Consider the following 23,533-nt stretch of genomic DNA (forward strand, 5'->3'; position numbering starts at 1 on the left):
GGCCGCTCGCGGTTCTGTTTCTCCCGGAAATGAACCGAGCGCTCAGGTTTGTACATCAGGGTTACACGTCAGCTCTTGCCCGAGGTGTACATGGCGAGTTTCAGAGCAGACCCTGGGCCGGGGCTCCCTCCCCAAGGGCCTCCAGGGCGCCCTCGGGCAGAAGGCCAGCTGGCCTGCGGGGGACCCTGCAGCCACAACTCCCCGGGAGCCGTGCACTCAGCCCTACTCGGCCAACACGCGGGCTGGGCCGTGTACCTGGACGAGAAGTGACCTCTCTCCTCAGCCCCCTCACTCCAGAGCGTGGGTCGCTCGGGCAGAGACGAGCACTGCCCTGCACTCCCAGTGCTTTGGATGCATGTTAGCCTCTGACCAAGTCCCCACGAGGCTCTGAGCGGCCCACTGGCCTCCAAGCCTCCCTCCTTGCTCTGTGGTGTCTTGTAGGGTTGGGAGGAGCTGAGGGGGTGGCCTCACGGAGGCCGGGCAGGGAGGGTCTGGGAAGGAGACACAGACTTGGGGCTCGGCTGCCCAGAGCAGGCCCCAGCCCCCACCCAGAGCAGAGCCCTGGAGGATCCTGGAAAACAGCACCGGCTGTGCCTGCAGCAGGCGCCGCCTCACGCCCTTGTACCATCAGGAGCCAAGCTAGTCTGGTGGGAGCATTGCTGGCTGGTCCCCAAGAACCAGACAGTAGGCATGCTCTGTGTGTGCACGTGTGCACACTCATGTGAGCAGGCTTGGCTGAACACCCACGGCTGCTGCACACACAGGCACCCCAGGCCAGGCAGAAGAGCGGGTCAGCCCTGGCGCACATCACGTCCACACCCCCTGGGGCTCTGACCACGAGCATGTCTCTGTACCCCCCACACCTGCTTCCACTTTCGCTGATCAGTAGGTGAAGAGAACCTCGTTCATTTAGCTCATTATGTTATTCATTCGCTAAATATTGCCTGAGCAGCTTTTCTGAGCTAATAGGGAGCTGGAGATGGTCACGGAGCAACTGTGCCAACAGAACTCACACCTTACAGGACCCACGACACCCAGGCCCATGTGCAGTGGGGCCGGGGGGCAGTGGCTAACTCCGTGGCCAGGGAGTCAGGGCCGGCCCCCGGGGAAGCTCACACTCAGTGCCTTGTAGGGTCAACAGGAAGTGGCGGGACCAGCTCATGCTGAGTCCAGGGGCGCCCTTGGGGAGGTGTCTGGTGAAAGAAAAACAGGATGCTCGTGTGCCTGTGTCCTGTGTCCTGTTCGGTCACTTTCCCGTGCCGACCCAAGCACGACTCTGGCCCAGAGAAGGGGTCCAGGGTATGTTCCAGGCGGGGTCATGGGCACAGGGTGGGAGGAGAGCTCAGAGTGGGCCACTGGGTGGGCACACAGCCCGTGGGAAGAAGGTCAGGGCTGTCTGTGAGGACATACCTCTGGGACATCCGATGGCAGGAAAGTGGCCACGTACTCGGCCAGCGCCACGTCGGTCACCATGCTGCGCGCCCGCTCCGCCAGCAGGGGGTCGGCCGTCCCGTGTCTGTGCAGCTCTTGCAGCAGCCGCGAGATCAGGCGGTTCCGCTCCCGGCACTTCTGCACCAGGGACGCCAGCTGGGCCTGGAAGGCAGGAGGAAGACGTGGCCAGGTGGGCCCGGATGTGGGCTCCCTCCGGGCGGGCCTGGTTCCCTGCTCTGCATCCTCCAACGTGGCCTTTGCTCGAGCCTCCCCTCAAGACTCCCTCCATCCGCCCAAAACTAAGAACCAGCTTGCAGACCAGCTGCGGCACTGCCGTCCCTCAGGGGCTCCCCCTGCGCTCAGAACCCCTCTGGATGGGTCGAGAGCAGGGACTTCCACTCCGCGTCCACCAGCTGTGTGACCCAGCAGCTGTGCACACCTGGACTTGCTCATCCGTACCTCGGGCGTTGTCAGGAGCACCAGGACAGCAGGAGCCGGTGTAGGCCAAGCACCCACACAGGGAGGCTCATCCCAGCACCTCAAACTTCCTCCTCACCCTTGTGTCTCCTGCATTTCCCAACTCTAAGAAAGCCTTGCTCGGATCTGCTCAGCGCCCAGGCAATACCGCCCCCAGGGAGGCCTCCCTGAGGCTGAAGCTGGGGGCCGGGTCCCTCTGTGCCCCAGCTTCCCGGCTTCCTTCTGTCCCAGTAGCTACTTTTCCTATTTACGCGTCTGTCTCCACACAGCCTGGGAGCGCCTCAAGGTCAAGGCCCGCACTCCCCCACGCCCCTGGCACCCTGCCTGCGTCATCACCGGGCACTGAACATCCCTCAAGGGGGAATTCTGACAGGGAGTCACCCTCCTGCCTCGAAAATGATGGGCCTGTGCCTGTCGGAGGAGGAGCTGCCTCTGCCTTGGGCCTGCGGGTGGCCCTGGGCTCATCTCTGCGGAGCGCCGTGGCAGCCCTTTCTGCCAGGACCTCCCAGCCCATCCCGAGGCGCAGAGACCTTGCATGTCAGTTTCCAGATAGCGGCTGGCGCTGGCAGGAAGGTCCCCCGGGTGGTGGGAGGGCACCCGACTTGGAGCCTGGCCCCCAGCACCCAAGTAGCCTCCTTGGAGGCTGAGGCCAGATGGATTCAGAGGCTCGGCAGGTCGGGGCACCAGGCTTCAAGGACATAGGCCTCCGGGTCCTGCAAACTGGGGCTCCCACCTGCAAACTGGGGCTCCCCACCTGCAAACTGGGGCTCCCGTCCCCCTCCTGACACTTGGTTGCACGTGTGAAGGACCCACAGACGGCTGGGGCAAGTTTTGTCTCTTTTGTTCATTGTTCTGCTACTTTTATACAATCAAGATGATCTCCCCTTACCGCCCCCCACACCCCGCCACGGGGAACCCTAAACCCCTTTCCTTTCTTGCAGATTTCACAAACATTTTACCTTCAGCGGCATCACCGCCAAATTCGCTTCTCGTTGCTTTTTCTGAAGCTCGTCGAGCTGAAAGAGAAGCGACACTTGCTCAGCCGCGCTGACCCGGACACAATCACAAGCCCTACTAAGAGGGGTGTTCTGGGGGTCTCACCCCCTCGCTGTCTCCAGTCAGCCCAGGGAGGGCCCTCCTCTCCCCCAACCTCTCTGACCTCAAGTACTTGTTTCAACACCCCCGGGCGCAGCGGGCGCGCGCGCACCCCGGAGCCGCCTTGCAGACACCGGGCGGCTCGGGTGTGCGAGGTAACTGAAAAGCGGGGTGTTCCCCCCACACCAGCACAATCCCACCACACGCCTTCAAAGCCTTGCACACTATTTACCATGAGGCTGGGACGTGCCCTTCAACCCCTTCTTTGTTTACAGAATTTCGTCTGGTCTCCTCGCTTTACAAGTCTCCAGTGACCACCCCCGCGCACCCCTCCTGGCCCGCCTTTCTGCGCCCGTGAAGACTAAAGCGCCAGCTCCCTGCAGACTGTCCTAGCCCAAGGGCGCTCCGCGGGGCTCGCAGGCACGGGCTGAGCCGCAGATTCAGCTTGGGGCGCAGGACCCTGTGTGACGATGCACGGGGCGTCTGCAACTAAAGGAGAAAGTGAAAGGACCGCAGGAGGGAAAGTGTCTGCAGACGCTGCATCTCATGAGGAGCTCGTACCTGGAATAGGCGGCAAACTCTGCTATGCAGCAAAAACACTCGACAACCCAGTTACAGAAGGGACAAAGGATCTGAACAGACATTTCTCCAAAGACGACACATGAATTGTCAAAAAGCACATGGAAAAGCCTCGACACCGTCAGCCGTCGGGGAACGAACCCAGACCCGCCGTCCCCTGCCCTCGCCACGGCCGGTCCTAACACGACGGATGCAGCAAGCGCTGGTGGGACCCGAGGCCTGGGACTCCCTGCCCCGTGGCGTGACGTAAAATGGGGTTCTCAGGGCAGGTACAGCCTCTGTGATTAAAATGCTTCAAGCTGTAGCCCAAGAGTTTCAGCGGAGGACGGGGAACTACTGAAAAAGAATCAAGGGGAAATTCCAGGACTGCAAAGCACAACGCTGAAAATAACGAATAAACATAATAATAAGAAGGAGAATGTAAGTAGAAAACTGTGGTTCCCAGGCCTGGTGCGTGCCCGGAGCCCGTTTTCCACAGCGCAAGGCAGGAGGAAAGCATGGCGCCCCCTGTTGGCTGGAGGCACCGTGAAAATTGCCGGCGCCTTGGAAACGGACGTCTGTGCCTCAAGAAGCACAATCGCAATCCGAATTCAGAATTAACACGCTGTCCTTCCTTGGGCCAGTAAAGCCACTCACCTGCACACACACTCACAAGCAGTGAGACGTAAATCAACAGCAGGAACCGCTGACCGGACAGCGGGGGACAGAGGTTCTGCAGCCACCGGACAGCGGATAAAGACCTTGAATGCGGACAAAGGACACAGCCCAGGCACAGCGCTCTCGGCACACAGAGTGCGTGGAGGACCCAGAAACCACGTCGTGATGTTGAGGGTGCAGCTCTCACCCTCAGCTCAAAAAACATGCAGCGTGACATCACCCAGAGAGGCAAGTCAATGAACCAACAGGAGCACCCTTGGTCCCCAACAGGAGCACCCCTGGTCCCCGACGGGAGCACCCCTGGTCTCTGATGGGAGCACCCCTGGTCCCTGACGGGGGTATCATTGATGCAGCCCATGTGGGGGTCATTTGCCATCACCCATGAGAGTTAATCACACACGGCACCACCGGCCTAGGGACTCTGTGGCCAGGCCTTGCCTGCATCTGTAGTGGACACCCCTCCCTGGGACATAGAAATGACCACTAGGACCTGGTTTGTAAAGCACAGAAAGAAATGATTCAGATCCCCACAAGCAAAGAATGGGTTAGTCAGTTGCGGTTGGGCCTCGTAAAGTATAACAGATTTACAAGAATGGGGTCAGCTGGCACATGTTTCTGGGGACAGTCCCATGCTTTTTGGTTAAATTGTAAAATCAAGATGCAGAATGTATGTGTAGGGTGTGGTTCATGTATGTAAACTCACACTTCTCAATGTGGATAAAGAGGGTGGAAGAAAATGCTGGAAGTCAGGTGGGAGTTGAGGGGGAGGAAGGGTCTTTTTTTGGCTTTTAAAATAATTGAGATAATTAATGTGCAGTAGTAAGAAATAATGTAGAGCAACCCCTTGTAGACTTTGCCCAGTTTCTCCCAATGAGGACATTGTGTAAAACTAGTGTACCGCGGCTAGATGAGCAGACTGTGCCTACCGCGCCCCTGCTTTCCCTGTGTGTGGTCTGGTGGGGTCTATGTATTTTTTGCTGTGCTTTGGCACATTGTTTTTGAGGTCTGGGGATGCTCAAGTTTCCCATATAAGTGAATGCTGGTTGCTTCTTTGCTTTGCATGCTCTGCTTTTGGAAACCGGGGGAGACCCGTATGACATGGACACCGTGCTCCAACCTCACTCCAGTTTCACTTATGAGTTTGTACCAATTTCTGTGCAATTTTATAGAATGTGGGGGTGTGGGGGCGGTACAGCCCCTACCTTGCCCTTGAGCTGGTCCCGGAGGCGCAGGGCCTCCTCGCGGGCGGAGCCCTGGTCTCGGAGCCGGCACTGCAGCGTGGCCACCTGGAGATGGAGCCGCCGGACACACAGCCTGAGGTCCTTCTCCGACGGCGACTCGGCCTCCAGGCCCCTGCGCTGCGGAGACCCGGGAATGGAAACCCCCACTTAGGTTACCCTCGTCCTCTGCCCTGGCAAGCAAACGACTCCCGTTTTCCTGGTCTTTTCCCTGCATGTACTTTTCTCACTGTGGAAATAGTTTAGATGGGGACCCGACTGGGTCTCCTGGGGAGACTAGGGAATTGCAGAAAAACCTTCAATGATGTTGCTCTCAAAGTAGGTGAAGGGATGTCCTCCCGGAGTCTGCTCCAGCAGGGTCCCGGGGCCGTCACGCTGACCGCAGCGCGGTGACGGGGACTCACGCCCAGCCCAGCTCCGCAGCGTGCTGCATCCACCCTCCATGGACTTGTACAAGCAGGAGACACGGCCTCTGCCTGGACAATGTCCGAAGCCAGTGCAAAGTGCCTTTTACTTTCCTCGGAGAAACACGAGTGGATTTTATCTGGACCAGGAGTTTTGGGCAGGCGGAAGGGGACCAGCTGCTCAGCACGTGCGGAACGCGGTTGCACGGCAGTGACGCTGCTGCCCCCACATGGCTCTAGACTCGCCATTTTCATTTTTTAATAAGGTGTGTCCGTGCCATGCGCGTGTGGCCTTGGACCCAGCGCTTTCTCTGTGACGAGCTGCAAGGCTGAGGTTATCATAGCGGTGAAGCCAGGGGGACAGCTGGGGTTACCCCAATGCCTGCGGCCATGGTGGAGCCGTGGGAGACCCTTGCACACGAGCAGGTGACCGGCTCTGCTTCCTGCCTGAGCCCCCGGGTCAGGTCTGAGTACCTCCTGCTTGGGGTCCCTTCTGCCAGGGTGGCCGAGTAGGTGCCCACAGCTAAGGGGGAACGTCCTACAGGAGGTGCTTCTCAAGCGCCCCCGTCTGGGTGTTTCCTTTCAGAGGGGCCGCCCTGGGCAGTGACGGGCTCAGGGACGTGCCTCCTGCGCTCCTGGCCTGGTGTGAGCAGGGGGGAAAGGGGCCAAACTTCGCCGATTGGGGAGCGGGGGGCAGAGGAGAAAGTGAGGGGGCAGCACCACGGTGACACAGTGGCTGAGGAGGCATCTCCCTGGTTAGGAAGGAGCAGGCTGGCAGAATGATTTTTTTTTTTTTTAATTAATAGAAATTCACAGAGCGTGGGCCTGAGACTCACAGATTGGGCCCCCTCAAGAACAGATGGGGGCTTCAAATGGTTCCAGAGAATCCAGCTGCTCCACTTGCAAAACAACTTGGCCTTTCTGGGAAGTTTGGGGCCTCGCTGCCTCCTTTCTCTGCAGGGACAGGGACCAGGGCTTCACCCCAAGGGTCCACAGAGAGCACTCACGGTAAGTCCTAATAAGGGGGGACCTGCCTGTCTCGGGGGGCTGCGCTGACAGCAGCATGAGAGTGGCCCCATGACAACTTGCTCCTTCACAGACAGTCCCCCAGGCGCGGGCTCCAGCCGCATCCTGCTCTGGAACCAGCCACCTGGGGTCACATCACGGGGGAGCTCTGCTATCTCCCTGGATTTTTCTCTGAAACGTCTTCCAAACCCCACTCAGGAACGCGGAGCCCCAGCCCAGTGCGACCCTGCTGGGAGGACTCGGGAGAGCTGGGCCAAGCTCCGCTGCGAACGGCTGGTATTTGGAGCCACCGGGACATCACAGCATTTCTCCCGGGGCGCCCAAGGTCAGAGCCCGGCAGACTGGAAAACAATGCTCAGGAGAGCGCAGCCGTCTGCAGCCACGGCGGAGTCCGCACAGAGCTGGGCTTGAACTGAGTCTGAGCGAGCTCTTCCCATCACGCCTTTCAAGACCCAAGGGGCAGAAGCAGGCCGGGGGCTGCCTGAAAAATCCATCTGAAGGATGGAGACCAGCTCGGACCTCAGCTCGTCCCCCCTCCATGTCCCACCAGAGGCGACTCTGGGTTGCCTCCGGGGGACAGGCTTGAGTCTCAGGTCGCAGCTGAGAAGGGAGACTCCGGCCGAAGGCCAGCTCCATGCCTCCTGGCTGTGGCTTGGGCGAGCCACCTAAAGTCTCTGTGCCTGTGTTTTCTCATCTGATCAATAGGAACAACTGTACCGGGCTTGAATTCGGGGGCAACAGCGCCGCCACGGCAGCCCTGGGGACCGACCTACCTGGGTGTCCAGGGTGCGCAGGGTCTGCCCTGGGTCTGCTGGACTCCACGGCCTTCCCTCCTCTTCCTCCGAGGGTGCTTCTTTCCCTCTTGCTCCATCCGTGTCTCCCCGCCGGGCACCAGCCGCTCCAGCACATCCCCCGGGCAGCACGGGGGCAGCAGAACCAGCATCCGGGCCACAGCTGGAATTCTCCGCACACAAGGAGGGTCCCCGCCACCCTCCAGCCATGCTCATGTCTTCCTCCAAGGTGATGCCTGGAATCAGTTGCCCTGAAAACTGGCTCACCTGCACCCCCTTCTCCACAGCAGTCCCCTGGCCTACGGTGCTTCTTTCCTGGACGAGCTCCCGGGCTGCCCCCAAAGGCCTGGCATCTGCTCTCACCCCCAGCACCACATCCCTCTCCAGGACTCTGATCCTGCGCAGAAGCTGTTCGTTCTCCCCCCTGCAGGCTCGCACCAGGTCTTCTACCCCCAGCACCACGTCCCTCACCAGCTCTTTGTAACTGACCCCCAGCCCGGAAAGCCGCGCCTTGAGCTCCCAGGCGTCCAGGGCGGCCTGCTCCAGCACGCCCGGGGAGGGGCCGGCGCGCCCGGCCACGGCCTCCAGCAGCCGGCTCACGCGCCCCTTCAGCTTCTCGTTTTCTTCCTCGAGCTCGGAAATCTTGCTGTAGTTGTCGCGGTTGCAGTCCTCCAGGTCCGAAATGACCCGCAGGTACTGGTCCAGCTCCCTCTTCAGGCGCGCGACGTCCCCGGCCAGCGCGCCCTCGCCCCGCTGCAGGGCGCTGAGTCTCTGCGCGTCCCTCTCCCGCTCCTCCTGCAGGGAGCGCATCCTCCGGCGCCATCTCTCCTGGTCTCCCTGGAGCCTGGCGTTCTCACGTAAAACCTGGCTTCTCTCTTTCTTCAGTCCGGAAACGAGCTGGTGGAGCCTCCTCCTAGCCCTCTCCAGGATGTGGAGCTGCTGAGGGAGCCGGGTCCCAAGCGGCTGCGGGGGCTCGTCGGGGGGGCCCCGGCTCCTGCCGTCCAGGCCAGGCCTCGCGCCAGGGAGGACGCCGCCACCTCCCGGGACCTGGGCGTCCCCCTGCTCTCCGTCCGCACGCTGCTCCGTGGGGTTTGCTGCCCCGGCCCCGCACATCTCCACGCCCTGGCTTGCCAAGGCCCGCCCGGGACGCTGGCCCTCCCGGCAGCCACGCCGCCGCGGGACAAAGGTCCAGTTCTCTGCCGCCAGCGGGGGCCATTTCCGGCCACGAGCCTCGCAAGCCAGCTGGCAGAGGTGCTGCAAACAGGCCTCCACCTCCTTTGCAAATTCGTCTATTCCGAGCCCAGGCCAGTCCTGCCCCTGACTCGGAGAGGGGTGCCTGGCGGGCTCGGCCGTCAAGGCCAATCTGGGGGACGGTGTCTCCCCTTCCTCTTCCACGAAGAAGAGCGTTTCGTGGTCCTCGCGGTCCGGGGGGCCGGCCTCCTCGGGGCCACGCCCGCAGCTGCAGCAGGGCCCATTGATAAGCTGCTGCAGCGCCCTCGCCTGCCCCCCGGCCCGCCCCCGGTGCGTGGGGCTCTCCTCCTGCACAAGCAGCACGTGCCCAGCCCACACGCGCCTGCCCCCCTGGCCCAGGGCGTCCCCGGGGGCCCTGCCCTCCTCAGCGAGGAGCTGCCCGCCCGCTGGAGGCGGTCTTCTGGGCCCCTTCTCGTCCTCCTCTGACGAGAGCCCTCGCCCAAGGCCCCAGGCCTGCGCTGCCCCCAGCCCCGTCCTGCTCAGGGGCGGGGAGCTCACCCCCAACACCGAGACCTCCCCCTGCAGAAGCAGCAGAGGAATCTCCCCTCCGCGCCCCGGGCGGGGGGCAGTGGCCTGGGTTCCTGACGCCCCCTTCTTGCTCTGTACGCCCTCTGGGGAGCCCGCACTGGCCTCCCAGTACAGATGCTCGCAGCTGCCCTCGCCCTGCCAGCACCTGTCACCGTGGTCTTCCTCCATGCCACGGCGCGCCCTCCCGGGCCCCGCTGCGGCTTCTTCTCCCTCCGCCCAAAAGCGCCAAGCACCGCTGGGCCCTCCCCCGGGGGCTGGGTGTGGGGGCTCCTGACCCGGGGAGGCGGCTCGGCTCCTTGCCCGGCCGTCACCCTGGCAGGGCCGGCCTTCAGCAGGTGGGGGCCTGGCTTCTAGTCCCTGGGGGGCTTGGAGTTCTTCGGGGGAAGCTTCCCGGAGCAGCAGCGGTAGCAGGGGGGCCGAGGCCCCAGCCGGCGTCCAGTGGGGCAGTGTGGGCGTCTGCACCAGGAGGAAGGCCTCCGGGCCAGGGCCTCCCGCCCGCCGCTGCTCAGAAATGCAGGCCAGCTGCACAGGCAGGAGCGGGCTGGCCGGGCACCGTCCCGGGAGGCAGCCGCCGAGGAGGAGGACGAGCTCTTCATCCCAGCTGGGCTCGGCCAGGGCAAGCTGGGGACAGACGGGGAGAGACGGTGGGGAGCAGCCCCCGCCCACAGCCCCCCTCTGACCTCTCCTCCGGATGCGCCGCCCCCTCGGCACTGGGCTTCCCAACCAGCTGCGCCTGCGCCCGCCAGGGCCTCTGTACCTGCTCTTTCTCCTCCCAGGACACCCGCCCCTCGGACCCCTCGTGGCTCGCTCGCTGGGTCCAGTCCCCCCTCACCTTGAACGCTGCTCCCTCGAGCAGGCCCTCCCGCCTCACCCCTCGCCGGTTCCGCCACACGCTCCTGACCCTGCACCCTGCACCTTCTCGACCTCCGTGTACTGACGTGTGCGTTGTCAAATCCGCACACGCTCACGCCCGGGGCAGCAGCCACGGGCCGCCCTGCTGCCGCCGCCTTGCCAGGTGACCTCCCCACCCAGCTGTCTGGCCCTGCCCTCCAGTTTGCCGGCTCTTGGCAATGCCGGGGCCGCCTTTTCAGACACCGTCCTGCACGCCGGCTCTCAGCCCTGTCCTCGCTGCCGGAGCAGGACGGGGCCACAGGAGGGACAAGCAAGCCCTCCTGCTTAGAACCCCCGGGCCCCGGCGGCAGCTCTGGCCCGAGCACGGGCGGAGGCAGCAGCCAGGCCAGGGACGGCTGTGGCTCACCAGGCGGCGGGGTCACCATGGGTGGTGGACTGAGCCTGACCGCAGGGCCAGCGGGAGCTGGGTGTGGGTTGGGGGACGGGCTCGGGCGGCTCCAGAGCAGGGCAGTGGCGCCTGCTTCAGAGGGCAGCACCCCTGATGGTCGGAGGGTGCTCTCTGCCTCAGGGCCCCGCTCCAGCTCCCCGAGTCTCCCTCTCAAGCACTCCCGGGTGCTTGGCTGTGCCTTCTCCCGCCCCCTGAGTGGTGGTCACTCTGGGGTGCACAGTGGGGCCTCCAGGCCTGGCTACTGCTCAGGGGCCCAGAAGCCGCCGGTCTCACCTGGCTGCACTCAGATCCAAGTAGGTCTCTTGGGAGCTCAGCCGTGGTCTCCGGGTCAGGTGCCAAAACCGGAGGGCCCCCGGCAGCCCCAGCGTGGCCCCAGGTGCAAGGCTCTCCGGACATCCGGCCTGGGCAGCAACAGGACCCCAAGGTTACACAGCCCCTCCTAGGAGCTCCCCCCAGCTACTTGCTGCCTGCTGGTGATGGGGCCCAGACGCCAGGCCTGTGAGCCCCCAAGGCAGTGAGTGGGGGATGGTCAGCAACACCCCGGGTACAAAGGCTGCCTTCCCCACAAACCCCATGTGGGTCAACCGCCGGAAGCCCATTGCATACTGGCTTTGGGGCCGCCTGAGGGCAGTGGGGGTCCTGGGAACAGGTGCCCGAGACTTGCTGGCAGTACAGGGGCCTCTGTGGACACCCCAGGGCCACACTGCCCGGTGGGCGGGCAACCCCAGGCCACCTCACCGGCTGCGTGCTGAGCCAGACACAGCTCTCGGGCCTCAGAGTCCTGTCCGCAGAGCAGGAAGACGCCCCTAGCAGCACCAGGATGCGGGAGTCGAACTGGCCTGACATGGGGTCCCTGCAGCCCAGGCACACGCACCTGTGGAGGCCCCCAGTCCAGAGACGCCGTCGGACGGGAGGGGGGCCTGCCGGCCAGGGCTGCTGCAAACATGCTGGACCTCCCTCCTGGACAGGGGCAGTGGCTCCTCCTGGACGTGACCCAGCGTGTCCTTGGGAAGACACAGAGAGCGGATTGCCGAGTGTCCTGGATGAGGCGCTCCCCCAGAGGGGTCCCACGGCCCCCAGGAGTCCAGCAGGGGACACAGCCTGGTGCATGGCCCTGTCCTGTGCTCTGGTTGGAGGCCACGCTGCCTGCCCTCTGGCTGGGCTGTGGCCCTAGGCCTCTGGTGGCACGGAAGTCCTCAAGAGAGGTGGGCACTGCCCAGGGTGCTGAGCAGCCTTGTCCCTCCCCCGACAAGTCCTAATGCCCCAGCTGGGTGTCCTTGGGCAGCACCCCCACTGGAGCTCCAGAAAGGCTGCCACGAGGGACGCAGACAGTGGCCCCCTCCACGACTGTGTGTTCCCCTGCCATCTCCCAGAACCCTGAGGTCCCGCAGAAGGGGCCTGTGCACTCACCTTAGTCTGGCACACAGTAGGTGCTTAATAAATGGTTGATAGTTGGAGGAATAAGAGATGAAGCTGCAGAAAGGCAGATGTCTCAGACTTGGAAGGACATTTGTCCGCATTTGTTAGGTTCCCGCCGCAAGTCGGGTGCCGCCAGGTGAGGCAGACACAGCAGTGAACGGGTGACACCCCTCGCACCTCCCCAGCGCCCCCCACCTGTCTCAGCAGACCCCTGCATCGACTCCTGCTTCCCTCCCATCCTGCTCGAAGCAGCCCCTCCCCCACGTGCACCCCCCTCCATCGGGGTCCTCCGTGCCCCCCAGAGCCATGGGGTCAGTGTCCAGTCTGAAGCAGGCCCCGGGGGCTGCCCACGGCTGTTGTAGCCATGCAGTTTGCTGCGAGTTCAAGCCCTGCCCCTGGCCCTCGGGGCCACACAGCCTCCCCCCGTGCTCTCTCCCCAGCCTCTGCCCCTGCCCATGCGCTGCCCCTCCTGCTGGCGTCCTCCGGGTAGGGCCTCCTGCCCCTGCTCTCGGGCCTCCCCTCCCTGCCAGGCCGCTGCGCGGAGGCTGGCTCAGGTCTCTCCCCGCGGAGCGCCCAGATAGCCCCGTCGGTCTCACCCCACCCCGTCTCTGCTCCTGACGCACCTCCTCCTCCTGCTAGGAGCCGGCACCCCACCCCATGGGCTATGCCCCCCACTTCGTGAGGACGCAGGGGCAGCCCCAGCCTCAGCCAGCTGGGGGCGCCTCTTGTTCTTACCCCTTTGGTTCACGCTTGATCAGAATTAAGCATCTTGTCAGCGGATTAAAAGCACCACTGGAAGGAGGAGAGGACAGGAGAGGAGAGTAAGGCAGAGGCGGAGGGACTGGCGCGGGGAAAGGAAGCGACAGGAGCGCAAAGGGAGAGGCGGCGAGAGAGGGGCCCGGAGGGCAGGAGGGCGGCGCCCAGGCCCCAGGCCGCTCTGGGCTTCCTCTTGCATTTTCAGTCCCGTCCAGTTCGGTTCTGCTCAGACGCTGAGCACCCCCGCGGCTCCGCGGCAGGGACACGCGTGGGTAAAACACACGCAGACCCTGGCCCCAGGAGGGCCTCAGGGGGGCACCCCGAGGGCCATGCTCTCCTGCATTGCTCCCCACTGCCTCGTTTGCCGCCTTCTGTTCCCCAGGGATGAAATCAGTGCCCAGAGGAGGAGAGTGACTCGTCCAAGGTCACACAGCACGTCTGAGGGGGAACAGGGCCAGAGCTCAGGTCTCCCCCAAAACCTCCCTGCTCAGTCCTGTCAATCCTTGCTGCTGTCAGCGCCCACGGAGCACTCGCTGGGAGCTCTGGGGGTTCTAGCGTTAACGAGCAATTTCTTTCAAAGAGAAGTGAAAGGGAGCTCGGAGCACCGCAGAGGCAGCCGCACACACTTGCGCAGCGGCCGGAGCGTGCGGGCTTCTCTGCGGAGACGGTTGCATCCTCCCCAGGGTCTCCTGCAAGATGCCAGCTGTTGTGTCTCCAGTGTGCGCGCGGGTCGTTCTGTCCAGGCCGCGCGGGTGGACGTGGTCTGGGGCGCAGCACCCCGGCCCGGAGGGCAGCCGCGAGGAGTTCCCGCAAGGGCATGAAAGCTCGAGCCGGCTTGTTGGTGTCTCTTTTATACCCAAAGGGGCGGAAACAGGCCTTCCTGCGTCAGGGCGCAGGCCCGGGGTGTTTGTCTTCACATCACTTGCGTGTTGGGGGTCTTGTGTTGCCTTTGACATCTCCCGGGTGCCTCAAGCCGCGGTGGGCTGGAGGAGGAACCAACCGGCACCCGCAAATGTGCTGCGATTCACGGATCGGCCACCAGGGGACGCGCTGCCCACACGCCCGCAGGCGGGGAACGAACCGGTGCTGCAGAGGCTGCAGGCCCAGCGCTCAACCGCTGCGCCACGGGGGAGGCCCGGCACTTCCCTGTTCTTGATCCCGCTGTCTCCCGGGCTCTGGAGTTCTCAGAACTTGACTTTTCATCTCCTGGCACAAGCCTCCCTGCGACCCTCAGGCCACCCCGGGCCCCGGGAGCTCCCCTCTGCAGCAGGCTGAGTAGTGCTGTCTGCACCCGGGACTGTTCATCTCTGCAGCCCCTGCCCTCGCCGTGCCCAGACCACGGCGTGTGCCCAGTGCTCACTGGATAAGAGGCACTGGGCACGTCTGCAGACAGGCCGTGCTTACCTCACAAACCACAGGCCTCTCGGGCTTCCTTTCACCCAGAACCTGGGCTCTGGGCAACCCCCACCCACTCCGTGAAGCCCAGCGCAAGGCTGTGACAGGACTGGGGCTGTCACAGAAAACAGAGGGGACAGTGACTCTCCTGAGGACTCCACACTCTGGTGGAAGGAAGCAGGAATCGGGGTTAAAGTTTCTAGCAGGTCAGGGGAAAAGGAATCCAGGCTAGGGGATGGCCAGCGACGGGGCTGCCATTCAGGCAGGTGACCTAGGGAATTTGCAAGAGGTTTGTGTGCACAGGAGCCTCCGGCAGAGCCCTGGGCGCTCAGTTCCTCTGGCGAGTGGGGGCTGTGAAATGATAAGGTGGGAAACCTCAGGTCACCATACCTGTGGCAAGGGCGTAGCACCCACTCCCTGAGCCCAGCCTCTGGCACTGCCCCCAGTGTCGCCAGAACAGACTCTGCCTGGTCCCCAGCCATGGCAGCGACCCCCAGCTGGCCCTGGCACCTGGGAGCTGGGTGCCGGGGGTCACGCCCCTGCCCGTGGGGCCCAGGACACACACAGCCTGGCAGGAGTCCCCCAGGCGTGCCCTCTGCACTCGCTCACTCAGATCCCCTTAGACGAAAGAGAGTAACAGAGCGTGGGGGGCAGAGTTGGGGCGACGGGGCTGAGCCGGCAGCCTCCATCCAAGCCTGACATGTAGGGAAATCACAGAAAGGATTTAAGGGACATGTGCCATCTGTACAGGATTTATTTTCCAAAATTACAATCAGGTGCCAGCACTAAACACTGTTTCCTTACACCCGAGGAGCACACGGCCCGCGCAGGCGGGGTGGCGCCAGCAGCAGGTGGTGGGCTAAGAGGCAAAACGATCCGGATAAAACTGTTGTTAAACGCCTCGTTATCCCGACTAAAGGCAGCGCAGTGACGGTGCCGGCTAATTCACAACCAGCTCTGATTTTGATTTTTTTCTGAGCAGTGCTCTCTGGGCCGGGCTGCTCGCCGCGGTGTCCCGGGGTGCGGGCCGGGCGTGGGGACAGGCGGGCGGCCTCCGGAGGGCGGGTCGGGCTCTTCCAGGGCAGCAGCTGCCGGGACACAGCAGAGCGCAGCCAGTGGGGGCCTGCGGGGTCTCTGCCGCCAAGGGGTGTGGCAGCAGCTCAGGGCGCGGCCTCTGAGCCCCGCTTCCTGTGTGCGCAGGGCACCCTCACAGCAGCTGCCGCGCCGTCTTCCCAGGCCTCGCGTGACATGACGCCCTTAAACACCCAGTGGGTGTCAAGCACCAGAGGAATGTAATAAATGCAAGTTTGGATTGCTTCTATCAAATGAATAAATACGCGCCCTCTGTTGCGTAAGAAATAAGCCGGAGGTCGCACAGCTAGTGAAGCAGGGGGCCGGAAGGGTCCAAGCTTGGGTGCTGCGGTGGGGGCTCAGCCCCCACCAGCCCCAAACCCTGCCCTCAAGGAGCGCACAGTCTAGGGAAGGAGACAAGAAGACGGACCACCGGCCTGCCCCCCAGGGGGCCTTCCAGCGGCGGCAGGGGAGGGTGCTTTGGCAGGAAGGGGCGACAGGGAGGACTCAGGAGCAGGTGAGGGTCATTTACGCTGCGCCTGGCACCCTGCAGGGACTCGTCCAATGTTGAATGGCTGGTGGGGGCGGCGGGAGCTTGAATGAATGGGCAGAGAGATGATGGGGCTAAAAGGTGTGGGCGGCAGGTGGAGGGTTGGATAGGCGTGACATGACGGGGCGGGTGGAGAGGTGATGGGTAGGTGGGTGGGGATGAGCAGGGGCAGGTGGCAGCGGTGATGGGTGGGGGAAGCTGCAGGGGCGCTTGGGTGGGACTGGCAGGGAGCGGGCCGGCTGCAGGGGAGGCTGGGTGGATGGGGCTGCGGCTGGACGGGTGGATAGAGGGGCGACTGGGGAAGGAAGGAGCTGGGGCTTGACCAACTGGCTCTACGGAAAAGTGAGAAAAAGCCAGACTCACTGCTGCCCTGGGTTGTGGCCACTTACCAGGCGACAGAGACCCTCAGGGGCGGTGCTGCGCGCTCTGTCCCCCGGCGCCCGCGCTCCCAGCTGCGCCCGCAGGCTCTGGTTCTGCCGGGCCAGGTCCTCCACCTGGCTCTGCAGGCCGATCTCCGACAGCTGCAGCGCGAACACGCAGCAGCGCAGCTCCTCCACCTGCGCGCGGAGCCGGCGCTCCGTGGCGCGCCGCTCCCGCCGCCCGCGCGCCGCCTCCTCCCGCTCGCGCGCGCCGCGCTCGGGCCGGGCCTGCAGGGCGCGCGGCCGCGCCGCCTCTCCCGGGGCGCGCCGGGGGCCGGCGGGGTCGCGGGGGCCGCCCGGGCCGGGCGCCCGGGCCGCGCAGTCCGGCTCGGCCGGCGGGAGGCCCGCGGCGCGGCGGAGGCGCAGCACGTCCCGCTCCAGCCGCTGCAGCTGCGCCCGCAGGACGCGCTCCTGCCCGCGCGCCAGGGCCAGCTGGCGCCGCTGGATCCGCCCGCCGCGCTCCAGGGCCGCCGCCTGCTGCCCCAGCACCTCGTCCCGGCGCCGCCGCGCCGCGCGCTCCTCGGCTCCAGCCTGCAAGTTGGCGGTGGACGAGGGCGTCAGGGCCGCCCCGGGGACGCCGTCGCCCGGGGTTGGCGCTATTTGGAACTTCGAGCTTTGCTTTTCGTGGGTTTTTTTGGCATTCGAATTTTGCATCAAAACATCTCTGGATTACTGAGCTTTAGGAGCCCCTAGAATTTTGCATGGGGATGGGGGAAGGGGCCCTGCACGCCGGTCAGCAGCCCGAGTCCTCGGTGCGAGCCGGGCAGAAGGCAGCCCGGGCGGCGGCAGGCGCCCTGAGACAGCCCCTCCTGGTCCAGGACTGAGCACCTCCACGCCAGCTTGTACAGAGCGCTGCCTGGACCCCCCTGGGCGCCCCCACTTCCACCCCAAGACCTGGCAGACCTCTCCGTTTCCCAGCACTGAGGGTCAGCAGGCCCTGGCTACCTGCAATGAGACCAGGCGCCATGTCACAGCTCCCGGAGGCCGGTGCCCAGGTGGGGCTACGCTCTGTCGCCAGCCGGGATGCCCAGAGGGGACGTGCAATGTCACACCGCGCAGCGCGCAGCCCCACCTCCACCCCCCACCCCCCGTGCCCTGGCTGGCCAGAGAACACCCCTCCTGCTTGTGCGGCTCGCTCGCCGGCCAGAGCTCTCAGCTGGCCCAGCTGACTTGGCCCCTGAGAAGAGGGGAGTCGGCCTAATGCTCAGCATTAACACCTGGGGGTGCTGATGTGATGCTCCCTTTTAGCCCCTGAGCTTGCTCCCGCCCCCACCAGCCTGGGGAGGCAGAGCAAAGGCGCAAAAGCAGGTGAGCAAAACCTGGGCCAGCCGCAGGCTGTGCAGGGCAGAGTCCCCGCCCGTCCGCCCCAGGGTGCAAGGCCTGGACCCGGGGCCCTCCTTGGGTCCGCGCTGTCCACTGTGAGAGTCTCCACCGTCGCCGGGAGACGAGAGGCCTCTGTATGGAAATGGGGGTGATGACCAGACCACCGCCCAGCACAGGGGCCGCTGGGGTACCAGGCCCAAGGTGGGGCTCGCCTGCAAGTCCAGGCTGGTTCTGGTGAGAGGTCCAGAGGCCGGTGTGAGAGGTCTAGGGTTTGTGCCCAGGGGCCATTTGGAGCTGGGCCAGCTGGTCTCCAAAGGACCCTGGGCAAGACCCCTCACCCTGAACTTCTGCCCCTATCCAGGAATGGGCGTAGTGGCGGGGCCTTCCCCGGAGCTTGATAAGTCAAGAGCTGTGTCTGGAAAGGGGCTCAGCACCCACAGAACCGCTGGCCTGCTGAGCACCCCACACAGTGCCTGGCTCACCCCATCACCTGCCCGTCCCCTCACACAGTCCTGTGCTGCCTCACCTGGGGGTCCTGTGTGGACAAAAGGCGTAACTCAAAAGCCACCTATTAACAGCCCTTTCTGTGGAGACATGTGTGTGTCCTGCTCCTCCCCGAGGCCCCACTCAGCACCCCCGAAGAGGATGCCCCCCGAACCCCCACTCAGCACCCCCTGAAGAGGACGCCCCCGGAACTACTGCTCAGCACCCCCTGACAAGGACACCCCCAGAACCATGGAGGGGAACAGACTCAGCTTTCTGGACCTCGGGGTTCAGCATCTTGGGAATATCCCACTTGCTGCCTCCAGCCCCTCAAGACTAATTTCAGTTTAACCCCACTCCTCATCACCCCACCCTCCCCTGTGTCAGCTGCCGGTGAGCCAGGGTTTCCGGCAGTGCTGGCTGCCACACACGCACGCTGCGCCTCCGGCCTCCCCTTCGCACCGCCACGCCTGTCAGCTGCATTTTTAAAATGCTGCTTGTGAGTCATCACGCTGATTTCCCGGCCTGCAACGTGACAGTCTCTGCCCCCCACGTGGCAGCACCCCCCAAGACAGGCTGGCCCGCCGTCTCTTTTCTTCCTCAGACACTCCAGCCTCCCATTTCTTGGTGGTCCCCGTGGAGTATTTCGACAGCGGCTAAGAATCCCGGGACGGCGGGTGCTGTCTAACTACCCCATACCCCACCTATCTGGTACCGACCCCCTTTTTGGATGAAGGCGCTGCGGCCCGGAGAGGCCCACTCACGGGCCCCGGGTCACCCGGCTGAGGAGTGGCGGCGCCGGGGCTTCTGCTTCTAAAGTCCATCCCCTGGCCCACCCCCGCTTGCTTTCCCACCCACACTCTAACCAGCCCCCTGCAACCCCACTACCCCGTCTCTCCCCACATAGCTGGGGTGACGGCCTGACGCCCCATCCTGACTCTCCGCTCTCCTGCTGAGGCCCCTGAAGCCTGCTCCCTGTCGTGGGCCCTGCAGCCATGCTGGCAGCTGCCCCCGAGCTCCCTGGGCTCAGCATCTCCCTCTTGCCGCCCACACCCTCTGTCCTGCACGTCCTCCCACCTCGTGCCTTTGCCCAGGCTGCTGCCCACGCCTCCAGGCCTTCCGCAGGCCCAGCCCACACGGGCAGCGCTCTGCAGCCTCCCTCCCTGCACTCACGTGGCCCTGCCTCACAGAGCTCCAGCTCAGGAGTAACTCGTCTCCTGTCCATGTGCCCACTGCAGGCCGCTCCTGAGGGCCAGCCCCGTCCACGGTCTCCCTGCCCTGATTCCAGAGAAAGCCGCAGAAAGGGGCTCTGACCTGCGCTCCTGGCAAGGGCACCTTACCTGCCGCTTGTCTGTGTGCACGGAACTCTCCATGGGAGCCTGGCTGCACCCCTGGATTAGGACCTCTAATCCCTCCAGGTGGTGCTCCCCACCTGCCCGTCTTGGCTCCACTGCGGCTGCAGCCACACCCACACCCATGGGTGGCCTGGCTGCCACCAGAAGCAAGGCCTAGAGGAGAGGGGGCCGGTACCTGGTGGGCAAGCTCCCCCTGCAGCGACTGCAGCTGCTCCTGGGCGCGGAGGGTGGTGCTTCTCTCCTGCAGCACGCGGGCGCGCAGCACGTCCACCCGGCCGAGGAGGGCCTGCTCCGACAGCTCCAGCTCCCGGATTCTGCGGCATGGAAGCAGGAAGGCGCTCACTCGAGGTGGGCACACAGCTAAGGCTCAAGACACCCGTCTCCTTGGTGTGTCACTGAGCCTTTTTAAATTCTGACAAAAAATATTTCATAAAACACTCACGCATGTCCTTTTAAAGATCACCTGAAATACTTCAGAGACATCTGTCAGTAACAACACACCATGCCTCAGGAACCCTAATAGCACTTGCACCCCTGAACCTATAACTCCTGATGTGGGTGACACCAATCAAGAGAGTTGTGCTGAGGCCGTGTGGGCTAAGAGTTTCAGCCTCACATCACCAGCCTGCGGGTGGATTTTGTTTACCCCGTTTCACACACAAGGATCAGAGAGGCCAGGCCACTTGCCCTGCGCCACACAGCAGTACAGACCCTGACTGTCTGGCTTAGAGCCTGTGCTCCGCTGTCTCCACTGAGCTACAGCCTTGCAAATCTCTTCTAAGGAAATGATAGAAATTCAGCATAAAGCTTCTGCAGTTAAAATAATTAATCTCGGTATTACTTCAAAGGGAGAGGTTGGAAATGACCTCACTGTCTGGGCGGGCAAGCCACAGGAAATCACATGCAAAGGGGTGCCCAGGCCGGGTGCCCCCTGCTGAAGGGAAGGCCTGGGCCCTGGGCCCACGGAAGGGGGCACTGCCAAGACTTGCCCGCACCCTGCTTGTGCCAGTCCCACCTCCATTCCTGAGCCCTGGCGGACGTGCTCGACGTCTTCTCAGACTAACTGCGCGTCCTCACGCCTTTGCCCCAGGCCATACAGGACTCCTGCTCGGCCAGGACGAGCCCCACAACCCTGGCGAGGACCTGGCGTGGCCGCCTGGCTCTGCCACTTATCAGACATGGGCCTCACCGGCCTGTTCACCACTGTGCCCCTCAGTGTCCATCTGGGAGACAGAGGTGAGTGTGCCCCGCTCAGGGGTGATTGTGAAGAGTACATGAAACGATACAGTGTCATCCACAGTAAGGCCACGGAACCCCCTCCGGACGCAGCTGCCAGGCCCCTGGAGAGGGTCTCGAATGTACCAGAGGGACTGAGCCCTCCTGAGGATTATGGCCAAGGTTCTCCTGGACCCAAGCCGGGAGTGGCCCCAGGTCAGTGGGGAGTCGGGCCAAGTACCTCCTGGCTGGTTATAAAATGTGCTGATGTCTGAAAAGAACAAGAAAAGACCTTTTCTGAGTTTTTGAGACTACCTGGAACAGGAGACCGGAGACAGCATTTAATTCTGACATTACTCCCACCTCACCCTGACGGCTGAGTAATGCCTCCCAGCTAAGCCCCAGCTCCCGGGACGGTAGGTGTCATTAAGCTAAAGATCCAGCGGTGGGGGCAGGCCTGGGTCGTGTGGGCGACCCCAGCTGCAGTCAAGCTGTCCCGGGGCAGAGGGAGAGGTGACACCATGTCCCCTGCGACCACGTGACCACCCTCGGGCGGGGGGAGGGGCAGGGCCGGAGCAGGGCAGGCAGGTGTGGACGCAGCGAAGACAAAGAGGCGGTCGCAGCCTCTGCAGGGCGCCCTCCCAACTTCACGCTGCCCAGGGAGGCCGATTTCCGCCTCTGGCTCCAGAACCCTGCGAGGCACAGCTGTGCTGGTCACGCCACCCAGCGGGTGGTCCTCTGTCCCAGCAGTGACAGGACACGCTCCCTCACAATACGGACTCCACCGAGGCGTTTGGCGATGACTGTGCTGAGCTGCCCAGTCCTCGCGACCAGGGACTGCCTCAGGGCAGCAGCGGGCAGCTCCTCTCCTGGGCGCAGGCACCTGGGCGCCGGCCGTCCTCTGGGAAGTTCAAGTCCAAGTTCCCGCACGCGACGGGGAGCACGATCCTGAAGAAGCCACTTAACGGCCCCGCGCTTGAGTTCCGTGGACGCAGGAAGCCTCTGAGTTCAGGGGTTGCTTTTGGGTGAAGGATTGATTCAGCTAACGAGCAGAAACCGTCATCCACGTCAATCACTCCGGCAGTGCCCAGCGCGGCGTGAACCCTCGTGGTGTCTACGCCGTGGCCGCCGTGGCCGCCGTGGCCTTGAGATCAGACATGAGCAGGAACCAGGACGTGCCGTAGGAGGGGGCGAGGTTCTCTCAGTGAGTTGTGACAGCGCCGTTGCCTTGTTTTTGTCGTAGCCGTGTTTGGATTTGAGCACTGTGACTGGAGTGAGCTCCGGCAGGCCCCGCCACGCGCTCCGCCCAGCTGCGCCAGCCCACGGTGTCATTAGCCAGAAACCCAGACGGGGCCTTCAGGCTCTGGCGTCAGCTGTTAAAGACCCTGGATGACGCGTCTCGGCCTCACTGTCCTCATCTGGAACGAGCGTGACAGAATCCACGCGTGGCCTCCGCCTCCACCCGTCTGGGGGCCCCTCCCACCAGCCCCGCTGCCGCCAGGTGAGCACCCTTCTCCAGAGAAGGACACAGCTCCCGCCTCCCAGGGGGGCCCAGGGCAGCCCCGGCCCCGGAGGCCCTGCCTCTCCATGTGTCCTGGAGCCCCTGCTCTCAGCGGGGGTCTCCTGCCCATCACCGGCTTCTGGTCTTCGCACCCACTTTTCTGGAGGAAGGTGCAGGGGCATGACCACCTGTGGGCTGCGCTGCTGGGCCTCCCGGGCCAGGGCCCTGTCTCCCAGCTCCCCGTCCTAGGCTTATGTGGGGGCAGAAGTGTGACCCCACACAGCTCATATGTGGACGCCTAAGCCCCACGACCTCATGTGACTACATTTTGAGATAAGGTGTTAATGGGGTGATCAGGTCAAAGTGAGGTCACTGGGCTGGGTCCTGATCCAACGTGACCAGGGTCCCGGGGGGAGAGAGATGAGGACACAGACACGCGGAGGGATGGCCCTGAGAGGACACGGGAGGACACGGTGTCCACCTGCCCGGGGGGGCCTCCCAGCACCCGCGACAGCTGAGCTGGGTCTCGCAGCCCCCGGGGGTATCGGTGCAGGTCACCGAATAACCCGCTGGGCTGAACCATCGATCACAGAGCCAAGGTGTAGCTTCCGGCCCGGGGCTGTCCCCGCGTGAGAAGTGTTAGACGGGAGGAAAAAGCGAATCCCATGTAAATACACGCTTCACGCCTCGCCTTTATTAAATGAAGGGAAAGACAAGAAAATGGCCATCCCGGCAAATCCAAGACGCCTGGCAGCTGGGGTGCTGCTGAGCTGTCGGGTGGCCCTGCCTTCCCCCGGGCCTCTGAGAGAGGCGAGGCCTGGTATCAGTGACCAGGACCCGCTTGGGCTTCAGAATGGCCTGGACCCAGATGCCCACCCTCTGGGCCGGGTCAGCTCCTGCAGAAACACGAACTCACACCGGAGCTCAGCGGCAGGAGACAGGCAGATCCTCCATCACGACGACAGCGGGCGCGCCGAAGCGCCACCGGCCACTCAGCAACCGCAGGAGGCGACTATGCCCTTGGGGCGGGAGGGACCCCCGGGGGAGCTGGTGCTGCTGGCCTCCGGGCCAGGCTGCCCACGCCAGCTGGGCCACGGGAAGCCGGAAGCCGAGTGGGTTGCGGGCAGAGCCAGAGACATGGCGGAGCAGAGGGGACGGTCCCGGCTCCCTACACCCCTCGTCAGCTGGCCCAGAGCGGAGCTCGGACCCCCTCTGCAGGCTCAGCGCCCGTCACAGGAGCAGAGGCAGGAAAGAGAAGGACCCAAGACG

At 63.9% G+C, this 23,533-nt stretch overlaps 1 protein-coding gene across 1 annotated transcript in view; it reads right to left on the minus strand.

Annotated features, from left to right (window-relative positions):
- LOC311170654 (uncharacterized protein C4orf50) overlaps positions 1-23,533 on the minus strand; it is a gene marked incomplete at both ends in the record, with an annotated part of 37,501 nt that overhangs the window by 13,605 nt on the left and 363 nt on the right. Inside the window, 9 exons of the mRNA XM_084233030.1 lie at positions 1,411-1,593; positions 2,868-2,924; positions 5,442-5,597; positions 7,681-10,098; positions 11,051-11,178; positions 11,652-11,781; positions 16,358-17,005; positions 18,237-18,245; positions 19,724-19,862. Of these exons, the coding sequence (XP_084089156.1) occupies positions 1,411-1,593; positions 2,868-2,924; positions 5,442-5,597; positions 7,681-10,098; positions 11,051-11,178; positions 11,652-11,781; positions 16,358-17,005; positions 18,237-18,245; positions 19,724-19,862 (3,868 nt within the window). The remainder of the gene's footprint in view (positions 1-1,410; positions 1,594-2,867; positions 2,925-5,441; positions 5,598-7,680; positions 10,099-11,050; positions 11,179-11,651; positions 11,782-16,357; positions 17,006-18,236; positions 18,246-19,723; positions 19,863-23,533) is intronic.

Source organism: Talpa europaea, assembly GCF_964194135.1.
Source record: "Talpa europaea genome assembly, chromosome: 5".
NCBI classification, from domain to species: domain Eukaryota; kingdom Metazoa; phylum Chordata; class Mammalia; order Eulipotyphla; family Talpidae; genus Talpa; species Talpa europaea.